The following is a 20,855-nucleotide window of genomic DNA, read 5'->3' as shown; positions in this document are numbered from 1 at the left end:
ACAGCGTCTGCAGCAATATCCTCAGAGGCACCTTTAAAACAAGTCCCTTGAGGAAATGATTCGGGCCTGCAATGATGTTGACCCCTTTTCTCATAAACTCTCACATAGCATTTCCCAGGGCGTCACTATGGCTATTGGCGCAGCTCTACAAACAACAGGTAACAACAGAGCTTGCTTTAAATGCCACCAAACCAGACATTTTGCTAAACAAGGTCCCTAAAATATGACACCCCGACCTTCAGAGGGCATCCCGACCCCTGCCCCTTCACCCCTGCCAAAAACTGTCTGTCCCAGATACAAAAAGGGTAAACATTGGCTCAGGGACTGTAGATCCAAAACTGATGTTTCGAGGGAATCCCCTGCCTCCTCCTCAGGGAGACAGCCTGAGGGGCCAGCCCCGGGTCCCACAGCCAATCCCCTTCTTGCCAGCATCGGGGCCAAGCCTGCAGGCACAATCCTTCCAACCTGCACCTCCAAGCTCTACAGAGCCACCCCCGGAAGTGCAGGACTGGACCTGTGTGCCGACACCAAATCAATACTAAACCCTGAGGACGATGTACAGATTCTCTCCACAGGGATTTCTGGCCCACCACCCCCAGATACTTGTTTCCTCATTCTTGGTCGAGCCTCCTCTACCCTCCAGGACCTTACTATCTACCCCTCTGTAATAGATAATGATTACTCGGGAGAAATAAAATTACTGGCCAGCTCCCGCTCTGGCCCCATTCCTATAACATCAGGACAGAGAATCGCCCAAGCTATCCCCCTCCCCTTAGATACCCGAGCACCCTCTATTAACAACCAAGAGCGCAGGGCTTCTTCCCCTGGTTCTTCTGATACCTATTGGGTCTAGACCATTTCCAAGGACCGCCCCATGCTTAGCCTCCAGGTTGAAAATAAATGGTTTCAGGGCATCTTAGATTCTGGGGCTGATGCCACAGTCATCTCATCAAAATTCTGGCCTTCAGCATGGCCAACTCAGCCCTCTGTAACACATTTACAGGGTATAGGACAATCAAACAACCCCCTTCAGAGCTCTAAACTTCTAAGTGGCGAGACCCTGAAGGCAACTCAAGTACGGTTCAACTTTCATTGTCCCCAATCTGCCACTTAACCTTTGGGGAAGGGATATCCTCTCCCAGATGCAGGTTGCTATGTACAGCCCCAATGAAATAATTACCCAACAAATGCTCTCTCAGGGTTTCCTACCAGGTCAAGGCCTTGGTAAACGTGGTCAGGGTATAACTACCCTCCTCGCTTTACATCAAAAAAACGATCGCCATGGAATCGGATTTCAAAATTTTTCCTGAGGGCCATTGCTCCACCTGCACTCCAGGCTGATAAAATCACCTGGAAAAATGATAGCCCTTTCTGGATCGACCAATGGCCCCTACCTCCCCAAAACTATCTGCAGTTTTAGAGTTGGTGCAGGAACAACTAACTGCAGGACATAGTGAACCCTCTACTTCCCCATGGAATATGCCCATCTTGGTCATCCAAAAGAAATCGGGCAAATGGCACTTATTACAAGACCTCCGTGCCATTAATAAAACTATGATGCCCATGGGAGCCTTACAACCCGGCCTTCCCTCTCCGGTAGCCATCCCTAAACAATATTCTAAAATTGTCATTGATCTCAAAGATTGTTTCTTTTCCATTCCCCTTCACCCTGATGATTACAAACGCTTTGCCTTCAGTATTCCTATTCCTAATCATATAGGCCCTATGCACCGGTTCCAATGGAGAGTTCTCCCTCAGGGTGTGGCAAACAGTCCCACCTCTGTCAAAAGTATGTCGCCCAGATTATAGATCCCTTTCGGGTCCAATAGCCTCATCTGTACATCATTCATTATATGGATGACATCCTTCTCGCCGGACCTGATGAAAACAATTTGAGCCTTGTCACCCAACAACTTGTTAAAGCCTTACAGACCCAAGGCTTACAGATATCCCCCGAAATGATTCAGATTCACCCCCCTCAACTCTTTTTAGGTTATGAACTCTTCCCAAATAAAATTATGTCCCAAAAGGTTCAAATCAGAAAAGATTCCCTTACTACTCTTAATGACTCTCAGAGGTTACTTGGTGACATTAATTGGCTTTGCCCCCATCTAAAAATCACCACAGGAGAACTCAGACCTCTTTTTGAGGTTCTAAAAGGGGATTCTAACCCTTTGTCTCCCTGCACCCTCACCCCCGAAGCCACCCAGGCCTTGGCCCTGGTGGAGACAGCCATCAACCAACAACATGTTTCTTATTTTTCCCCCACAAACCCTTGAGATTCCTTATTTTCCCCATGCCATTTACGACCACAGGCCTTTTTTGGCAGAATGATCCCCTCTATTGGGACCATCTATCTGCTTCACCTGGCTGATAGTTTCAACCTACCCCTGTCTAGTTTCTCAACTCATTAGGATGGGCAGGGAGCATAGTATTAAATTATTTTGCAAAGACCCCGACATTCTTCCAAACTCTCCCTGATGTACCCTTTAACCTTTACACTGATAGTGCTTATCTTGCCCTCTCTGTTCCCTGTCTTGAGACCGTTCCCTATATCCGCCCATCTGCAGGTGCGGCTCCAATCTTTTCAACTCTCCAGTGCCTGATTTTAACCCGAACCTCCCCTTTCTTTATTGGTCATATTCGAGCACATTCCGGGTTGCCTGAGCCCCTTTCTTGGGCAAATGATGACATTGATCAAGCTACCCAAATATTTACCTTGGCTCAAATGGGCCCCCCTCTTTCTGACCCCATATCCTTAGCCCAACAAGCCCATGCCACCCATCATCTCAATGCCCATTCCCTACGCCTTCAGTTTGGCATTACCAGAGAACAAGCTAGAGAGATAGTCCGCTCTTGCAAAGGCTGTTTTACTCTCCTGCCGGAGCCCCACCTTGGGGTTAACCCCCGAGGTCTGCTCCCTGGACAGCTTTGGCAAATGGATGTGAAACACTTCTCGCAGTTTGGGAAATTAAAATACATACATGTGACTATTGACACTTACAGTGGTTTCATTTACGCCACGCTCCAGGTGGGCGAGGCGACAAAAATGTCATAAATCATGTTCTTTCCTGTCTAATGGCCCGACCCCAACCCAAGACTATTAAAACAGATAACGGCCCTGGATATACCAGTCTAAGCCTTCAAGCAATTTTGTTCTCATTTAAATATCAATCACATTACTGGTATTTCCTACAATCCCCAGGGCCAGGGATTGTTGAGAGAGCTTACCAAACACTTAAAAACATGCTATTTAAACTATATTAGGGAGGAGGAATTTTATACCCCACTAAGGCAATCATAAGAACCTACTCAATCATGCATTGTTTGTGCTAAATTTTCTCACATATGATGCTACAGGAAAATCAGCCTCAGATCGCCTCTGGCATCCATCAACGGCTCAAAATTATGCTCAAGCCTTATGGAAAGATCCCCTAACTCACAAATAGCAGGGACCAGATCCCATCCTCATTTGGGGAAAAGGACATGCATGTATTTTTGATACTCAGGCCAATAATGCTAGATGGTTGCCTGATCGCCTTTTAAAACTATATAATCCACCCAGGGAAGCCCCTGAGAAGTCTTCTAATTCTGTTTAATTTTAGATAAAAGATGCTGTCTTTCTGGCTACTTGCGTGTTTCCCGCCTTCGATTGCTGTTGCCGCTGCAAGCCCTTATCAGATCTACAACTACACCTGGGTGATCATCAACCAAGTCGGTGACATTGCCAATGCCTCTATATACATACAGCCCTCTTATTCCCCCCTGATAGTAGATCTTTGTGCCTTGGCTATTGGAGCCGACCCTCTCAGGGGAACTCCCTCCCATTTTATGCCACAACCTAGACCTGTTAATACCTCCACTCAGTATGCAACCACCCCTAATTGCGATAATCGTTTCACTAGAACTTATCTTACAAGGGCACCTATATACGTCTGTCCTGGTTCTCACAGAAATCGCTCTCTAGAGGCTCACTGTGGATTTGAGAATGATTACTTCTGTGCCTCTTGGGGGTGTGAGACCACTGGAGATACATACTGGAAACCTTCCTCCAGCTGGGACCTTATTACAGTTAAGAAACTAGACCCCCGTTCCAACAACTTAATTCAGGGCCAACCCACTTTAACTCCCGCTGTGGATCCCATTGGTGTAACCCCATACAAATTACTTTTACTGATAAGGGGAAAGCATCCTCCTTTTGGCAAGGGAGAGGTGTCCAATGGGGACTTTGCCTCTATATTTCAGGCTGTGACATTGGCCTTACCTTTAAGATCCAGCTGCTAAAAAACCTTCCTTTCACCAAGAAGGTAACCATTGGACACAACCCAGAGTTACATCCCAATAAGGGGACTAAGGGCAAACCTCCTCCACAGATACCCCTGCCACTAGCTCTGTAGCCCATCCCCCTACTGTGTTTCAGCCAACCATCCCTCCGGGCCCTCCCTCCTCCGCTGACCTTAAACTTTCACTAGTTAATTTTACGGTTCAGGCCATTCACCAGGCCAACCAGTCCCTTATAGAGGACTGTTGGGTCTGCTATTCTTCCGCCCCTCCCTTTTATGAGGGCATTGCAGCTTTTTGGGATCTACACCCCACTAATGATACCTCCTCCCTACACTGGAATCCAACTGACGGCCAAGGACTAACACTTGGACAAGAGTCAGGTTTGGGCCTATGCCTTCTTGGAACAGATATGCTTCCCCCAACCCCCCTTTCTCAAACTTGCAATCAAACCCTTATAGTTAATTCCTCTTTTCTTTATATCTCAACTTTTAATAATTCTTATCTTGCCTGCTCCTCAGGATTAACCACCTATATTGTTACCTCGATATATTGTCTAAAAGAGACTATTGTGTCCTGGTTCAACTATTGCCCCGCCTGACCATCCATGATCCACACACCGTTTTTGAATTTCTGGGACCGAGGCACTGCCCTCCAGTCCAGACCCAAAAGGGAGCCCATTACTGCAATACCTTGGCAGTTATCTTAGGCCTGGTGGCCACGGGAACAGGAACAGGCATAGCCTCATTAGTCACCTCCAATAAACAATACGCAGAATTAAGCACATCTATAAATAAAGACATACAGGAACTACAGAGAGGACTAAAAGATCTCAAAGATTCTGTTGTCTCCCTCTCTGAAGTTGTATTACAAAACAGGAGAGGGCTCTATCTCCTTTTCCTACAGCAGGGGGGCCTATGTGTTGCCTTAAGGAGGAATGCTGCTTCTACTCAGATAAGACAGGCCTAGTCAAAGATAGCCTAAAAAAGGTTCAGGATAGCATAGAAGAACGTAAGAGACTAAGAGAACAAGCTGAATCTTGGTACTAAAATTGGCTTTCCACCCTGTTACCTTCCATCCTTGGTCCTATGGTTGGGTTTTTCATTTTAATCTCTTTCGGGCCCTGGGCTTTTCAAAAACTAACCAGATTCATTAAGTCTCAGATTGACGCCATCCTGGAAAAACTGGTTTTGATCCACTACCATCGCCTACAGGCATTAGATTCTGAGCTGCCTGATGATAATAAAAACCCCCACAGTCCTAAAGGTCTGGATTTTTCAGGCCTTGAACATCGAACCTCCCGATTTCCTTGGCCTTGGAGCCGTCCATGACGGGAATATATCGTGGTGCTGCAGGCCAGATGCCAACCCTTCCCAACAGTGTAGTGTCCTCCATGACAGGATTAGCGTGAGGCCAACCCCCAGATGCCCACTCCAAAGCACTCTCGAGCTGCTAGCCTTATGAAAGGTCACCTGAGTGCTGGGGGCGGATGCACCTCACTTAGCCTAAGACAGAGGCTCTACCCCTCACTGTCATATAAATGACAATATCATAAAAAATTGGGTCCTGGCTGCGGGTGCCCATCACGTAGCCTAAGCCAGACACTCCATTTCATTATACTTAGTAGGGGGAGATGTCAGAAGCCAGCCTTGGCGACCCCCATGCCTAGCTAGCCGCCAGCCAGTCTAGCATCCCACCCCTCAGGTTCCAGGACCTGGCCTGAGAAGCAACTAACACCTATCCCTTCCCCCACTACCTTAGGTTAGTTGAGGTAAACACAGGAGATTCCTGATACCTGCCTGAGAGCAATTAACATTCATTCCTCCGCCACCTCCTATTTCTCTGCTTCCTCCTTTCTCTTTAAAAACCCCTTGTAATAACCAATAAAGTCAGACCATGACAAAAACCACGCTTGGTCTCCTCCTTCTTTCTTGCCCCTTATTTTCAGGCTTGATCCACCTAGGACTCACCAATTACCGGAGCCCCGCCCCTCGGGTCTCGGCACCTGTCTTTAAAAAAAAAATCAAGAAGAAAGAAAATAAACAAAAGAAAGGAAGTAAGGCAGGACCAATGTCAAGGTCATGGCTGCACAGTGGAAATTACATACAGGACCCTCTGAAGGCACCTGTGTGGGAGACCATGTTGTATCTTGTCTGTGAAGACTCTCGAGTGACACAGTCATTGGTCCCAAGCCCACTGCTGGGGACTTGGATGCTGGAGGCTGTTGTCATGTGAGCATCAAGGCCAAGTGGGAGAAGAATGATTTGAGTTCACAGAAGGATTTCAGTGGAAAACTAAGTCAGTGGCACCGACTCCACACTGGAACCAGGAGTCCAGGCAATGCCTGACAAACAGCTGTTTCCATGAAGCCTGCATATGCCAGGTCTGCACAGTGAAAAGCTGGCTCATAAAACAAGAGAGAGCCAGGTGTGATGGTACACAGTTATTTCTTCTGGGTTTTCAAGACAGGGTTCTCTGTAGCTTTGGATCCTGTCCTGGAACTCACTATGTAGACCAGGCTGGCCTCAAAGTCACAGAGATCCTCCTGTCTCTGCCTTCCAAGTGCTAGGATTAAAAGTGTGTGCCAACAACACCCAGCATTGGTGGCCCACAATTTAATCCCAGCACTGGAGAGGCAGAGACAGGCAGATAATAGTTTAAGACTAGTTGGGTCTACAGAGTGAGTTCCAGGACAGCCAGGGCTACACAGAGAAACCCTGTCTTGGAAAATTAATGAAATAAAGATAGAATGAAACAAAATCAGAAAGAAACAATGTGTCACCGGATGGATCTCGGGAAATCCATGGGGTGTTGCGTCAGAGCTGGAGGAGTATTAGGGACTCAGACTTGGGAAAGGGTGTCTGGAGGAAGCAATAGAGGAACAGAGAGGACACACGACACAAGCTCATTGTGTGCATGTGAGACGAGGTCACAGTGACACACTGCTTTCCACACGATGCTAGTAAGAGCAAATGTGCTGAGTCAGCAGACCCTCAGGTCATGAACTTTTTGCACCCTCAAGTCTTAGGTTGTCATGAGTATCAGGGGTGTTCTTCTCTCAGCACCTGGCTCTCCCCAGACCACAGGCTCAGGATAGTTTTCTCTATGGCATGGTCTTTATCAAGTTCTCACCCTGAAATCAGCTCCCTGCCCACCTTTCCCGTCTGCTGGGCCAGGCTTCCCTGTGCTTTGGGTCTGAGGGAATCCACTCTGCATGTGCTCACATCCAGACCACACACTGGGAGAAACTCACTGGACAGAAAGGGTGCTCACGGGTCCTGCTATAGATTCAGCTGTTTTCAGCCCACACTAACTTCACCAGAGTCTTCAGACAAGGGAAGTTTTGGTTCATCCAAGGCTCTGGGCTTTCATCAGCTGGAAGAAACCACAGTGTAGAGGATGACGAGTGTTTGTAAGGTTTTCACAGGAGCTGTGCTGTGGACAAGGCTTTGCTAGAACTTGCCTTTCTGTCTTGTTACACAGACACTCTCCCCACCATGGGGACTCTGCTCATGGGGAATTTGACTTTTCAGATTGAAATGTTTGTGGGGGAGCTGTGACTTTGGGGGTTTTAGATTTTGGAGAAGTTAATCACCCTGGATTTGTGTGTGTGTGTGTGTGTGTGTGTGTGTGTGTGTGTGTGTGTGTGTGATAGGGTTCTTTATGTAGCCTTGGCTGGCCTAAACAATTAGCTCTGTAGACAAGGCTGGCTGGAACTCCTGGAGTTTCCCTGCCTCTGCCTCTGGAGTGCTGGGATATGAGGCATGCATTGTCACCGCCTAGCAGTCTTCCTGGATTTCAGTGTTGGAGTTTGTAGCACTCAGGAGTTTGACTCTCGGGATTATGATCTGCACAGAGTGGACAGTATCATCCCACACGGTGCTCACCCAGTCTGGGCTCTGCTTGCAGACACTTTGCTGTAAAGCCCATGAGAGGACACAGGACAGACTCATCACTGTGGCAGCGGTGGTGATGGGACAGGGTTCCCAGCAGTCAGAGAATGGAGGGGAAAGTCTAGACTGTGGACAGTCCTCCAGAGGGTAGCTTCTCTTCCTACCCATTGAATCCAGTGTTTCCTCAGCCTTCCCTGGGTCTGTTTCCGTGTTCTGGAACCTTCCCTGGTTCCAGGCTTTGGAGCTCCTTTTTTGGCCCTCATGGCTCTTCCTCCTCCCTGCCCTCTTGCAGGGAGTTTCCTTCCCATAGCTGGAAAAGCATGGAAGAGTCAGTCTGAAGGTAAATTTTGAGAGCAGGGCAGCTCAGATCCAAGACCTTTGGAGCAGTGTAGACAGGGGCCCATAAATAGTGTAGCTCTGCAGACATCGGCGAAGGTTTGAACTAAGTTAAAAATAAAAGGCTAATGAGAAAAAATAAAAATAGTGTAGCTCAACCAGCCAATGATCACTTTTATCCTTGTCCTCTGTGGGCCCAGAGCCCTGTGGGATGGAGCCAGGCACCCCCACAATGAGACTGACAGGAGGTGAGCCTGACTTGAGGGAGGTGAGCCTGACTTGAGGGAGGTGAGCCTGACTTGAGGGAGGTGGAGCCTGACTTGAAGGAGGTGGAGCCTGACTTGAGGGGGGTGGAGCCTGACTTGAGGGAGGTGGAGCCTGACATGAGGGAGGTGGAGCCTGACTTGAGGGAGGTGGAGCCTGACATGAGGGAGGTGGAGTCTGACTTGAGGGAGGTGGAGCCTGACTTGAGGGAGGTGGAGCCTGACTTGAGGGAGGTGGAGCCTGTCTTGAGGGAGGTGGAGTCTGACTTGAGGGAGGTGGAGCCTGACTTGAGGGAGGTGGAGCCTGACTTGAGGGAGGTGGAGCCTGACTTGAGGGAGGTGGAGCCTGACTTGAGGGAGGTGGAGCCTGACACGAGGCTCCCTGGTCCAGGATATCTTTCTTTGCTGTGTCGTCCACAACAGGAACTGACAGAAGAACCTGGAAGGGCCAGGGCGAGTCAGACCCTGGACATCCATGCTGGGCCGTTAAGAAGCTCACAGGCCGCCCTGTGCCCATCTCGGGTGGCGACCTGTACTTCAGCAGGGCCGTCTGGGGGATCTGATAGTTGGTCATCGGCTTTCTGAACGAATAAATCTTCTGGAGGATGAACTCTCGGATCTTCGTCACCGCCTAGGTGAGGGGACAAACAGGTCATGATGTTGTGGGCTCTTACTGTGTGGAGGAAAGAGGAGACAGACGTGACGGTGAAGGGGAGGGAGAGAATACTTCCGATGTGTGCTGTGTTATTATTTATTTACTTTTGTTGAGTCGGGGTTTCTCTGTGTAGTCCAGGCTGTCCTGGAACTCACAGAGGTCCATCTGCCTCTCCCTCCCCAGTGCTAGGGCTAAAATGTCTTACCACCATGCCTGGCCTCATATTTTCAGGTTCTCTGTTTCTTTTTTCCCTTTTAAATATGGAATGCTTTATCAATTTTTGTGTCCTTACACAGAGGCCATGCTAATCTTCTCTGTAGTGCTCTAATTTGAGTTTCTATGCTGCCAAAGCGAGCACTGTTTGGTTTTGAGACAGAGTCTCATGTACCTCTGTACACTCCGGAAGTATTCTCTCCCTCCCCTTCATGGTGTTGTCACCTCCTTCCTTCCTTCCTCACAGTAAAAGCCCACAACTCCCTGTGCAGCAGAGATCACTCTGAAGCTTCAGATCTTCTTCCTGTCACCTCCTGAGTGCTAGCACAGCAGACAAGGGCCACCATGCCCATGTTTGCAGAGCTGGGGGTGGATCCCAAGGCTTCGGGAGCCCTAAGCAAGCCCACTACCCGCTGAGGCACAGCTCCAGCCTCTCTAGATTTTCAGGGAAACCAGAGGGCCAACGATGCCCCGCACTGAGGGGAGCAGAGTGAGTTCCTGGGGTTGATTCTAGCGGTCCACTCCCCACCTTGACCCGGAGCCGGTCCAGCACGCCTCTGACGTCTGCGCAGGCCGCTGTGCCTCTGGCCTCCTGCTCTCTGACCGCAGCTGCCTTGGTGTCCAGTTCCTGCAGCTGTTCCAGAAACCTGGGCTCTGTCACTGGAGCTTCCAGAATGGCTCTGCAGAGCAGGGAGGAGGAGAGGGTTGTGACCTGAAGGGGCACTCGACAGTCCTGAAACAGACGCAAGCCACACCCCTCCTGCCATGTCTACCTCTCCTCAGTCTCATACCTTCATCATAGGTACGAAGATTTCAACTCCTGAGCCCCACCTCCCCACAGGCCCCTATACACATCTGGCATTATAATCCATCCTTTAATCTCTAGAATGTAGAATGTACCTTTTTTTTTTTTTTTTTTTTTTTTTTTTTTTTAGAAGATCCCACTCTGTGGCCCAGGCTGGTGACTTACTAATGGGTTGTAATATAAACTATTCCCAGAAAAATACACTCTTATTTACAAGAACATATAGGCAGCTGTCTGGTTTGTTGAGCCACGGTAAAAAGTGTTAAACTACTTAATTACGGTGCCAGGTCTGGCTGATTATTGAGGACAGTGATAAACTCTGCACAAATCCTTATTATTATTTTTTTTTGTTTTCATTCCTTCTCTCCAGCATGCATGAGTGCTGACATGATTTCCTGTGATTGTTTATTGAGCATCATGATACAACTGAGATTGCACAAAATGAAATAGATCTGCACAAATTCTTAACCTTAGCTTTTGGCCTTTTTTCAGACACCACAAGGAAAGAATCTCACACTGCCCAGGGCTACAAAAACTAAACTAACTTCATAGCCCCAAGAAAGAGTTCCAAGTTTCCCTTTTTTATGGTCCAGGGTTACATGCAGAACAGAAAAATATATTTTAAGATCTAAATCAATTTCAATGCCACTGTGTCTTGGAGAGTGCTGAATGAGCTCATGGCTTCACCCTCTGCCCTGCAGCTCATGCTGGAGAGGCCTCTCAGTCAAAGCTCTGTGTAAACAGTCTGCAGTCTGAGAAAGCTGGATTTGATGACCACTAACCACAAAATGTTTAAGATTTTAATGACACTTAGGTTATGTAGGATCTAGCTTATGATTTTATTTTTCTCAGATTCCTTAATAGTTTAGTTTTATATGGCTACCTCCCATTAATTAGGGAGTCAAATGAGATACAGTGCTCCTTCCTTGTTAGGTGACAATTTATCTGCATTTATTGCATTGTGAGCTATGGAATGACTTTGCTTTTTATCATTTACTTAACAAATGATATGTGACCTTCAAATGTAATGTGTGAAGTATTTTGTGGTATAAATAGCTGTGGACAACAAAGTAACGGAGGGGCAGAAACTTGGGGAAAATCACAAGAGAAACATCAGGAGAGAAAGATAATACCTTGTACTAGAGAATTAGGGGGAAAGACCAGGAGTAAAGACAGAGCCAGAATGAGAAATAGAACAGAGAAAGCCGACAGTGTAACAGAGGAACATCTGAGAGGATGGAACATGAGAGAAGAAAGGAGTCCATCAGCACAGGTGTGAGTGCGCATTTCTCCTGACCCACTCAGATAGAAAGAGTTTTTAGTTTACGCTGACTCCGTGGATTTCTCTCAATACCCAGGGCTCCGTCTAGGAGCTGGCTCTCTATGGTCAGCAGTAGTTCTCTGATGCCCATCATCCTTTTATGAAGTAAATTGATGCTGCCAGGAGCAGAAGACACTCACTGCCACAAAAAGCCTTATGTTATTAAAACATCTTAAAGGCGATATTCTGTAGGTCTCTGAGTATTTATAAAGACCAGAAATTGATCTAAAACATATCTCTGTTTAACCTTGAAAACACACATAACTTGAGTACAAATTAGATTGTTATAGATGACTAACTGTATTTCTTAATTATCCTAAATATATTAAAGCAGATTTCTAGGACCACCTTTTACATTACATTCTTAAATGAGCTGTGTAGGTGCAATACCTTAAACAAAAGTAGAAACATATACAGTATGTTAAAACAAAAATGACCTAAAATCGTATCAATACACAAAATTGTATAACAACGTAAAATATTTGAGATTATTGTTGCTTTTTAGACTAAAAGTAGATTCAATATTCTATCATTGAATCCTATCATTTCTATATCTCCCCTTATTTTTATCTTTTTTCTTTATCTGAATCTAACCTCCTTTGCTTAGTTTCCTTCCTGACCATGACCAATAACAACTTACAACTAACACCCTAAACAATGACAAACATCCATAACCCACTGAACAACAAAACACACCCACCCCACTTTTTGGGATTGTGGGCATTATGTTCTTGAAATTACTTCCTGTTGTCTGAGGGCAATGGCATCTTTAGGAGACCTGAGAAAATTAAGATAATAGTCAAAACCTGGGATTGCTGCTGCTGTCTAGTCTCAGTGTGCTGGGAAAGTGCAGGGCTCATCTCAAGTGCTGGCTGGATCAGTCTATGAGGCTGGACCATCTTAGCTCACATCTTTGAAGTTATCCTGAGCTCTTATGGGGTTAGGGAGAAACCTGGTGCTAGGGAAACTCCCAAGAATCTTCAAGGATGGCTACAGCTAAAACTCCTAGCAATGTGGAGAGGGTGCCTGAACTGCCCTTCTCCTGTAATCAGATTGGTGACAACCCTAATTGTCATCATAGAGCCTTCATCCAGTAACTGATGGAAACAGATGCAGAGATCCACAGCCATGCACTGGGCTGAGCTTCAGGAGTCCAGCTGAAGAGAGGGAGGAGGGATCATATGAGCAAGGGGTGGGGTCAAGATCATGATGGGGAATCTACAGGGACAGCTAACAGGAGCCCATGGATTCCAGACTGACAGCTGGAGCTGTCCTAGGTGCTGTGCATGTGGGTTCAAGTCCTGTATCTTGGTTGGTTTGTGGGGCCCCTAGCAGTGGGCCCAGGATCTGTCCCAGGCACATGAGCTGACTTTTTGGAACCTATTCCCTATGGTGTGATGCCTCATTCAGCCTTGATGAAGGGGGAGGGCCTTGGTCCTGCATCAGTGTGATATGAGAAGATTTGTTGACTCCCATGGGAGGCCTCACCCTTTCTGAGGAGTGGATGGGGGGATAAGTGAGATGGGGGAGGGAAGAGGAGGAGAACAGGGAGGGAAAACTGTGGTTGGTATGTAAAACAAATAAAAATGTAATTTAAAAAAAAGGTTGTCTCCCAGGGCACACTTGGAAACCTTTAGACTGTTTATTCCCATCTGGAGCAGGTCAGTTTTATCCCTATGTGATCTGTGTCATTCACTGTGTTCTGAGATACTAAAATTGGTTGATTTTAATCACACAGCCCATTCCTTTTGTCAGTCAGTTTACCCAGAGATTCTGAGATCAACAGACCAGCATCATCATTTTCCTTATTTTCCCACAAACTGCCAAAAGTTTTATATAGAGCCAACAGACTTGTTGTGATCCACAATTGATAAATCAGGATAATCAAATGCATTTATCTCCTTCAGTTTGTAAAACAGTTCACACCATGAGTCTTCCGGCTCTCCCAGGTCCCAAGACAGGTGTCAGAAACTGGAGAGGCTTTGGTAGCTGTAGCTGTTGGAAGATTGGAAAGGCTACTCCAGATTGTTAAAAGAATCATCCTTATATTTCTGTTGCTCCAGAACCAAGACTGTTATAAAAAATCTGTATAACTCGGGGTTCTCTAGAGTAACAGACATGATTTAATGAATATCTATCTATCTATCTATCTATCTATCTATCTATCTATGATATTTTAGAATGACTTATATGCTGTGATCTAGCTAATCCAACAATGGCTGCCTGTGAACAGAAAGTCCAAGAATCCAGTAGTTGTTCAGTCCCTGAGGCTGGATGTCTCAGCTGGTCTGCAGTATGTGCTGGAATCCTGAAGATGTCGGCTCTAATTACAGTGAAGCAACGGACCTGGTAGCAAGAGCAAGAGCAGCAGGCTTGGACAGCAAGCTTCCTTCTTCTATGTCCTTCCTTGTACAGGCTGCCAGCAGAAGGCATTGCTCAGATTAGAGGTGGTTTCTCCAGCCTCAAGATCTGGATTAAGGAGGACCGCCTGGAGGAGGGGAATGCGGGGGAGGGGACCCGCAGCACTGTAGGGTGCAGCTCGGCACCCTGGGGGAGGCGGGTGGAATGACTGATAGGAGTGGGCGACTTAGAAGGGAGCTTGCCCACTGGGCAGTCACCGAGGTCCTGCAGGTGCCAGAGAAGGAACCGAAGTGTGTGGCTTCCTCCCCGCCAGCAGACACCCAGTAAGTCACTGGCTGCGCCGCTGTGGAGGGAGAGCGCAGCCCCTGTCCAAGAAGGAGCCCAGGATGTGGGACCCAGAGATGAGAGTGAGGAGGAAGAGGAAGATGACGAGGAGGAAGAATAAGAAAAGAGTCTCATTGTGGAAGGCAAGAGAGAAAAGAAGAAAGTAGAAAGATTAACAATGCAAGTGTCTTCCTTACAAAGAGAGCCATTTACAATTGCACAAGGGAAGGGCCAGAAACTTTGTGAAACTGAAAGGATAAGTTTCTTTCTGAGTAAGAAAAAAACAGATGATCTTAGAAATCTGCAAAACCTGCTTTACAACAGACCAGGCACAGTGTCCTCATTAAAGAGTGTGGGTCAGTTCAGTGGCTTTCCATTTGAAAAGGGCGGTACCCAGTACAAAAAGAAGGAATAAATGCTAAAAAACTTAGAAATGCCATGTAAAGAGCATCTGAGGTTCTTGATTTAGAGTGATCAGGTGTGAACAGCAAACTAGTGAAGAGGATCTTGAATTTCTTAGGCATCCAAAGTCTTCTGGCAAATCATTGCCAAAATTCAAAATATCTTCAAGCAAAAGTAGTAAAAAGGAACGGAACAGTTCTGGAACAACAAGGAAGCCAAAGCAAAACAAATGTCCTGAAATTTTGTCAGATGAATCTAGTACTGATGAAGATGAGAAGAAAAATAAGGAAGAGTCTTCAGAAGATTAAGAGAAAGAAAGTGAACAACCACCAAAAAAGACATCTAAAAAAGAAAAAGCAAAACAGAAAGCTGCTGCTAAAAGTAAAAAATCTGTAAAAAGTGCTAATGTTAAGAAGGCGGGCCTTTAATCCCAGCACTTGGGAGGCAGAGGCAGGCAGATCTCCGTGAGTTTGAGGCCTGCCTGGACTACAGAGCTAGTTCCAGGACAGCCTCCAAAAGCCACAGAGAAACTCTGTCTCAGAAAAAAAACAAACAAACAGAAGAAGAAGAAGAAGAAGAAGAAGAAGAAGAAGAAGAAGAAGAAGAAGAAGAAGAAGAAGAAGAAGAAGAAAGCAGATAGTAGCAACACCAAGAAGAATCAAAACAAAGAGTCTGAATCTGAAGATAGTTCTGATGATGAACCATTAATTAAAAATTGAAAAAACCACCTACAGATGAAGAGTTAAAGGATACAGTGAAGAAATGACTAGCTAATGCTAACTTGTAAGAAGTCACAATGAAGCAGATTTGCAAAGAGGTATATGAAAATTATCCTGCTTATGATTTAACTGAGCGGAAAGGTTTCATTAAAACAACTGTAAAAGAGCTAATCTCTAAAGCTAGAAGACAGATGGCTTGTTCTCAGATTTGAAGATCTGATTTATACCAACAAAGAGAATGTATTTTCTTTTTTTAAGTCTATTGTTAGTAGAACTCACTGCTGACCCTTTTGGGTGTTACATATATTATTTGAGCTTTCTGTTTTAAATCACATTTCCTTGCAGTTTTCAGTCTTGCATGGCAGTACTTGTTCCTTGCTTTCTAAAGTTGTACATTTTGGATTTCTTTATTGTAAGGTCAGATTTCTGAACTGTTGTTAATTTAGTGCACTTAATGTTAGCTTAAGATACTTTAAATTAATCAAACAAAAACTATAACCAGCATTTAAACACACAGAGAGTACTGCAGTATTTAGCATATGAAATATTTTGAACACACCTTCTGTCAGTGTGAAAACTGAGTGGCAGTTTGCCTGTCATTTTAGAGCACCACTGTTCAGATAACCGAGTTGGATCTTTTCTGCAAGTGTATATATGTCAAGTTGTCAGCACGACAGAAGTGACAGATGTTATTTTTGTATTTTCAAAAAACAATTTGTTGTATATAATTTATTTCTTTTGTGCAGATCGATTTTTAAACTCATGTAGGTAGGTGTCTTTACACTTATAACTAAAGAATGTCAGTGTTCAGCTAGATGGTATGACAGAGCAGTCAGGTCAGTGGTGGCAACACTAAAGGACTGTCCAGTTCTGCTTTGCCCTGAAAGTGTCATCAATTTTGTGGTATGTTAACTATGTTAACTTAAGTGTCATAGAAATTTTATATTGAGGATAAACCAAAATCAACATATCAGCGTTTTGAAAGCTGGGAAAGGGTGAGCACACTTGGCTTCTATAAGTGAACTGATGGTAACTAAACTTGATATAGGAAAGTGACTGCCTTCATAATTATGATTGAAAGTACCAGATGTAATGCCAGAAGGTAGTATGTGGACAATGTAGGCATCTTTGATTAAACGTATCAGATTCTAATGCTGGCAATGTATAAGTATTATAGAATCAAGGCTGTTTGATTTTAAATTTTGGTCAATCAAGATTCTAGGTGATAAACATGGACTGCCCCTGAATTTGAATTATCTTTTGACTATGCTGATGACCTATTTCTGAGTTGTAAAAATAAGCTGCTGCTTGACAAAGTGACAATTGATGTACCAACTGAGTGTTTAATTTTCACATTCTAGATCAGATATATTAAAATAATGTTCAGCATTAACAGGTATTTTCACATATTTGACTTTAGTAGATATACTTAGAGTGAAATAGAACAAGTAACTAAATGAGGACTAAAAATTGGCTTTACTTTTAAATAATTTGTTATAAATCTTGGCAATAAAGAATAAATTGATGTTTTAAATGTCAAAAAAAAGATCTGTATTAAATATTGTTGTCTTCCTACCGCAAAGATCTGGGTCAGAAGGCGATCTTTTTACTTCAAATTGAGCAAATTACCTCAAATCAAGCAAAACTCCCTGTTTTTATGTTGCAGTTAATTCCATATGTGGTCAGGTTGAGAACCAAGAACAGACATCAGTCTGTCTCAGAGTTCTGGAAACTTCCCTGGGTCCAGGCTTTGCAACCTCCTTTGGTTTTCATGGCTCTGCCTCCTCGCTGGGGGAAAAAAAAAAAAAAGGAAACAGGATGTCTTGATGTCTTCTTCTCACAGCTAGAACTGGATGGAAAGTTCCTTGTGGCTGTAAGTTTGATGAGAGCAGGACAACCTGAGACCCTTGGAGCTGTGTGGACAGGAGCCTGAGTGACAGCTCAGGCAGCCATGGTTTCCCCTGTAGCCTTGCCTCTGTGGGCTCAGGTTGTTGATTGTTTTTTACTCTTTGGTCTTTACTGTAGCACACCCCTCCCCCGCTCCCAGATGAATCACACAGTGGCTTATTATTTCTTTTCTTTTTTCTTTTTTTTTTTTTTTCAATGAGCCAGGCAGCACTTTATTCAGTGGTCTAAAAGAATGTATTGGGCCTCTTGGTGGTGAATCGAGGCTTGTGTTGGCCCCGCAACACACGGTGGGGCAGCGGGAACTTTATCTTCGAGTCATGGAATTGTTTCACAGCTGGCCTTTGGCACTTGCTGGCTGCAATCTCCCCAACCTTCATTATGTGTATTGAGTGCGCACGCGCACGGTGCCAGGCCCCCATGTCTCCATAGCACTGGGTCACAGCGCCAGCTGTGGTGAGGTCCCGGGACTCCCTATACATGTTGTGGGTGCCGCTTCTGGAGTCACAGCGCAACCGAATTCCAAAGTTCTTCACACGAAGCGGTGATTTCTCAAACACCTGTCCGCAATAAACTATCTCCCTGGATGACTTTTTCATTTTCTTCAGCTGAGACACAAAATACCAGAATCGGGACTTGGCCACCACATGGTTTGGCGCGAAGATGCGCATCCGATAAAGAGGTGGTGTGTGGCACTTCGGGATGGGCAAGCAGCGCCCCACCACCTTGTACTCCCCAAGCGTGCCTGAGGCCTTCATGGCAGTCCGTCCTCGTTCGCCGCCAACCGCAAAAAGCGGCTTATTATTTCTTATAAATGCCTGGTCTTAGCTTGGCTTATTTCTTGCTAACTTTTCTTAACTTAAATTATCCCAACTACCTTTGCCTCTAGCTTTTATCTTTCTCTAGTCTATATATCTTTGTTTACTTCTTACTCTAAGGTTTGCTTTTTGGGTTGTGTGGCTGGGTGGCCCCTGATGTCCTCTCTCCTTCTTTATCTTTCCTTGATCTTCTCCTCCCATGTTCCTACTCCTGTTTGATGTGGGAGGTCCTTCTGTGAATATATGTTTCTCTTATTGGTTGATGAATAAAACTGTTTCAGCCAATGGACAGGCAGGACATAGCCAGGCAGGAAGTGTAGGCGGGGCTACCAGACGAGGAGAAGAAGGGGAAGAGGAAAGGAGGAGATGCCATGTAGCTGCCAAGGAAGCCAGAGGTTCGGGCATCTCCAATAAGCCAAGACCATGTGGAGACACACAGATGAATAGAAATGGGTTCATGGTTAAGAGAGAGCTAGCCAATAAGAAGCCTGAGCCATCAGCCAAACAGTTTACAATTAATATAAGCCGCTGTGTGTTTATTTGGAAGTAAACAGCTGCGGGACCAGTCAGGACAGAAACCTGTGACTATACCTATTTATTCTCTCAGCCTGTCCCTCTCCTGTCTAGCTGTTGGCCGTTCAGGTCTTTATTAGGCCAATCAGGTGTTTTAGACAGGCAAAGAACCACAGCTTCACAGAGTTAAACAAGTCAACATAAAATAATGTAACATTAAAAAAAAGAATGCAACACATCTTTGCATCACTCAACAAATGTTCCACAGCATAAACAAATGTAACTCATCTTAAAATAATATTCCACAACAGGCTCAGAGGGGTTCTTTTTTGTTTATCTCTTCAACACATTGAACTATTGCCCTAGATACTGTTTCTCTTTCCTGTTGTGTAGATGAGACCCTGGGAGGCCTGAGGTAGGAGGGAAGATGGAAAGAGGACATCATTAGGGGACTCTCTGGGTTTTGGGGTGTCCCTGTTGTGATTTTTAAAAGCAGCAGGAGAAAGACACCATGCAACAGAGCTCACATGGAGGGTTTTTTTTATTATTAGGGGACAGGGAGTGGGAAGGGGGGGAGGGGACAGAGAGACAGTCTCTGAGGACAGGAGTGTTGGGTGGGAGAGAAGAAAGAGAGACGGGGGAGGGAGACACAAAGAGACAGGCAGATATTGTTTGAAAGGAATAGAGAGAGGGGTAGGACCCTTTTAAAGGGGGACATAGTGAATGTGCACAGAAGGTACTCTTAGTGGCTGCAGCTGAGGACATATCCTGTCAGAACCCCAAGAGCAGGCCAGTACAGATGCCTGAACACTAACAGGCATGCTCTGTTACAAGTTACCATTTAAGTGACTAAAATGTTTCTTGTTCACCAGCAATTAAAAACTAACACAGATCTCAAGTGTAAAGATGAACACACACAGTGTCTTCTTCCTCGGGTGAGACTATGATCCACAGTGCACAGTAGGTCTACAAAATGAAATCTTTTAATACTTTTAACTTTATGCTCTTTTGCTAACATTCATTCCAGCACAATCTATTTCCATCACCATTCCCTGTCCTGTTCCAGAGCTGGATTTTTTTGCTGGTGGCACAATGTTCCCCAAACAGCCCTGTGTGCTCAGCCTGGGTGTCACCCTCTAGGTGTGCAGGATACTGAAGGGGAGTCACTGGAGCATTTTTAAGAATGTATTTTAAATTTTATTTTTATTAGATGTATTAGTGTGTGTGTGTGTGTGTGTGTGTGTGTGTGTGTGTGTGCGCGTGTGTGTGTGCGCGTGTGTATGGAGTCCCAGATGATTGTGAAGCACCATGTGGGTGGTAGGAACTGAACCTGGATCCTTTGCAACAGCAATAGGTGCTCTTAAACTCTGAGCCACCTCTCTGTTGTTTTTGTCCCTTTCTGAGAGGGAATCATGGTGGGGAGCTGGGAAACGGAGTGACAATCAAAAATGGTGGCCTGGGCCACAATTGAGTTTCCCTGCTCCCTGGATATTCCCGTGGGTCCCCTTCCAATGACCACAATGACCCCAGGCGGCGATACAAGGAGGACAAAGAGAAGAACCCAAAGCTCTTTGACCTTCACGATGTCCTTGAGTTCAACCAGGTCAGTATTGAGGGTCTGTGTGGTCTTGAGCACTGGGCATCCCCAGCCGTGGCAGAAGCCTGTGGAGAAGTAGCCTGTGATTGAGGAGCCAAGGGTGTGAAGGTGTGAGAGACAGCTGAGGTAGAGTCCGTGATGACTTGAGTGAGTGGAGGAACGCATTGAGCTGGGTACTGACGTGGTGACTCTGCTGTAGTCTCTCACAGTCACCCAGGAGGAGCAGTGTCAGCCTGTGCTCAGCTGGCTGCAGAGCCTGTGGGGCTCTTAGTGTTTCCAGAGGCTCATCTGGTTTTCTAGACTGTAGTTCACATCCTACCATCTTCCTGAGGGCGCCTCACCCGTGTGTGTGCCAGTTTGAGGTCTTGTGTCCATGGCAGCTCAGAGGTCAGGCTGTTGAGAAATCTTGGCCTAGACACAGGCGTTAAGTTCCAGAGAGGAAAAGGACA

At 45.7% G+C, this 20,855-nt stretch overlaps 1 protein-coding gene, 1 non-coding gene and 1 pseudogene across 2 annotated transcripts; 1 reads left to right on the top strand and 2 right to left on the bottom strand.

Moving 5' to 3' along the window:
- Positions 1-9,682: 9,682 nt before the first annotated feature.
- LOC113832493 lies at positions 9,683-9,786 on the bottom strand. Its single transcript, XR_003479800.1, has one exon. It is a non-coding gene; the product is annotated as a U6 spliceosomal RNA (small nuclear RNA).
- Positions 9,787-14,081: 4,295 nt separating this feature from the next.
- Positions 14,082-15,860, top strand: LOC103161514 (annotated as a pseudogene).
- Positions 15,861-17,680: 1,820 nt separating this feature from the next.
- Positions 17,681-18,265, bottom strand: LOC103161510 (60S ribosomal protein L18a-like). Its single transcript, XM_035450946.1, has one exon. The coding sequence runs from the start codon at positions 18,234-18,236 to the stop codon at positions 17,706-17,708; it is 531 nt and encodes a 176-aa protein (XP_035306837.1). The 5' UTR covers positions 18,237-18,265; the 3' UTR covers positions 17,681-17,705.
- Positions 18,266-20,855: the final 2,590 nt, after the last annotated feature.

The sequence above is a fragment of the Cricetulus griseus genome, assembly GCF_003668045.3.
Source record: "Cricetulus griseus strain 17A/GY chromosome 1 unlocalized genomic scaffold, alternate assembly CriGri-PICRH-1.0 chr1_0, whole genome shotgun sequence".
NCBI lineage: Eukaryota > Metazoa > Chordata > Mammalia > Rodentia > Cricetidae > Cricetulus > Cricetulus griseus.
Note: the sequence above shows the minus strand (reverse complement) of the source record. Positions and strands in the feature narration are given on the sequence as shown.

Excerpts from the sequence above, each read along its gene's own strand:
- LOC103161510 (XM_035450946.1), bottom strand. The coding sequence starts at position 18,236 with ATGAAGGCCTCAGGCACGCTTGGGGAGTACAAGGTGGTGGGGCGCTGC.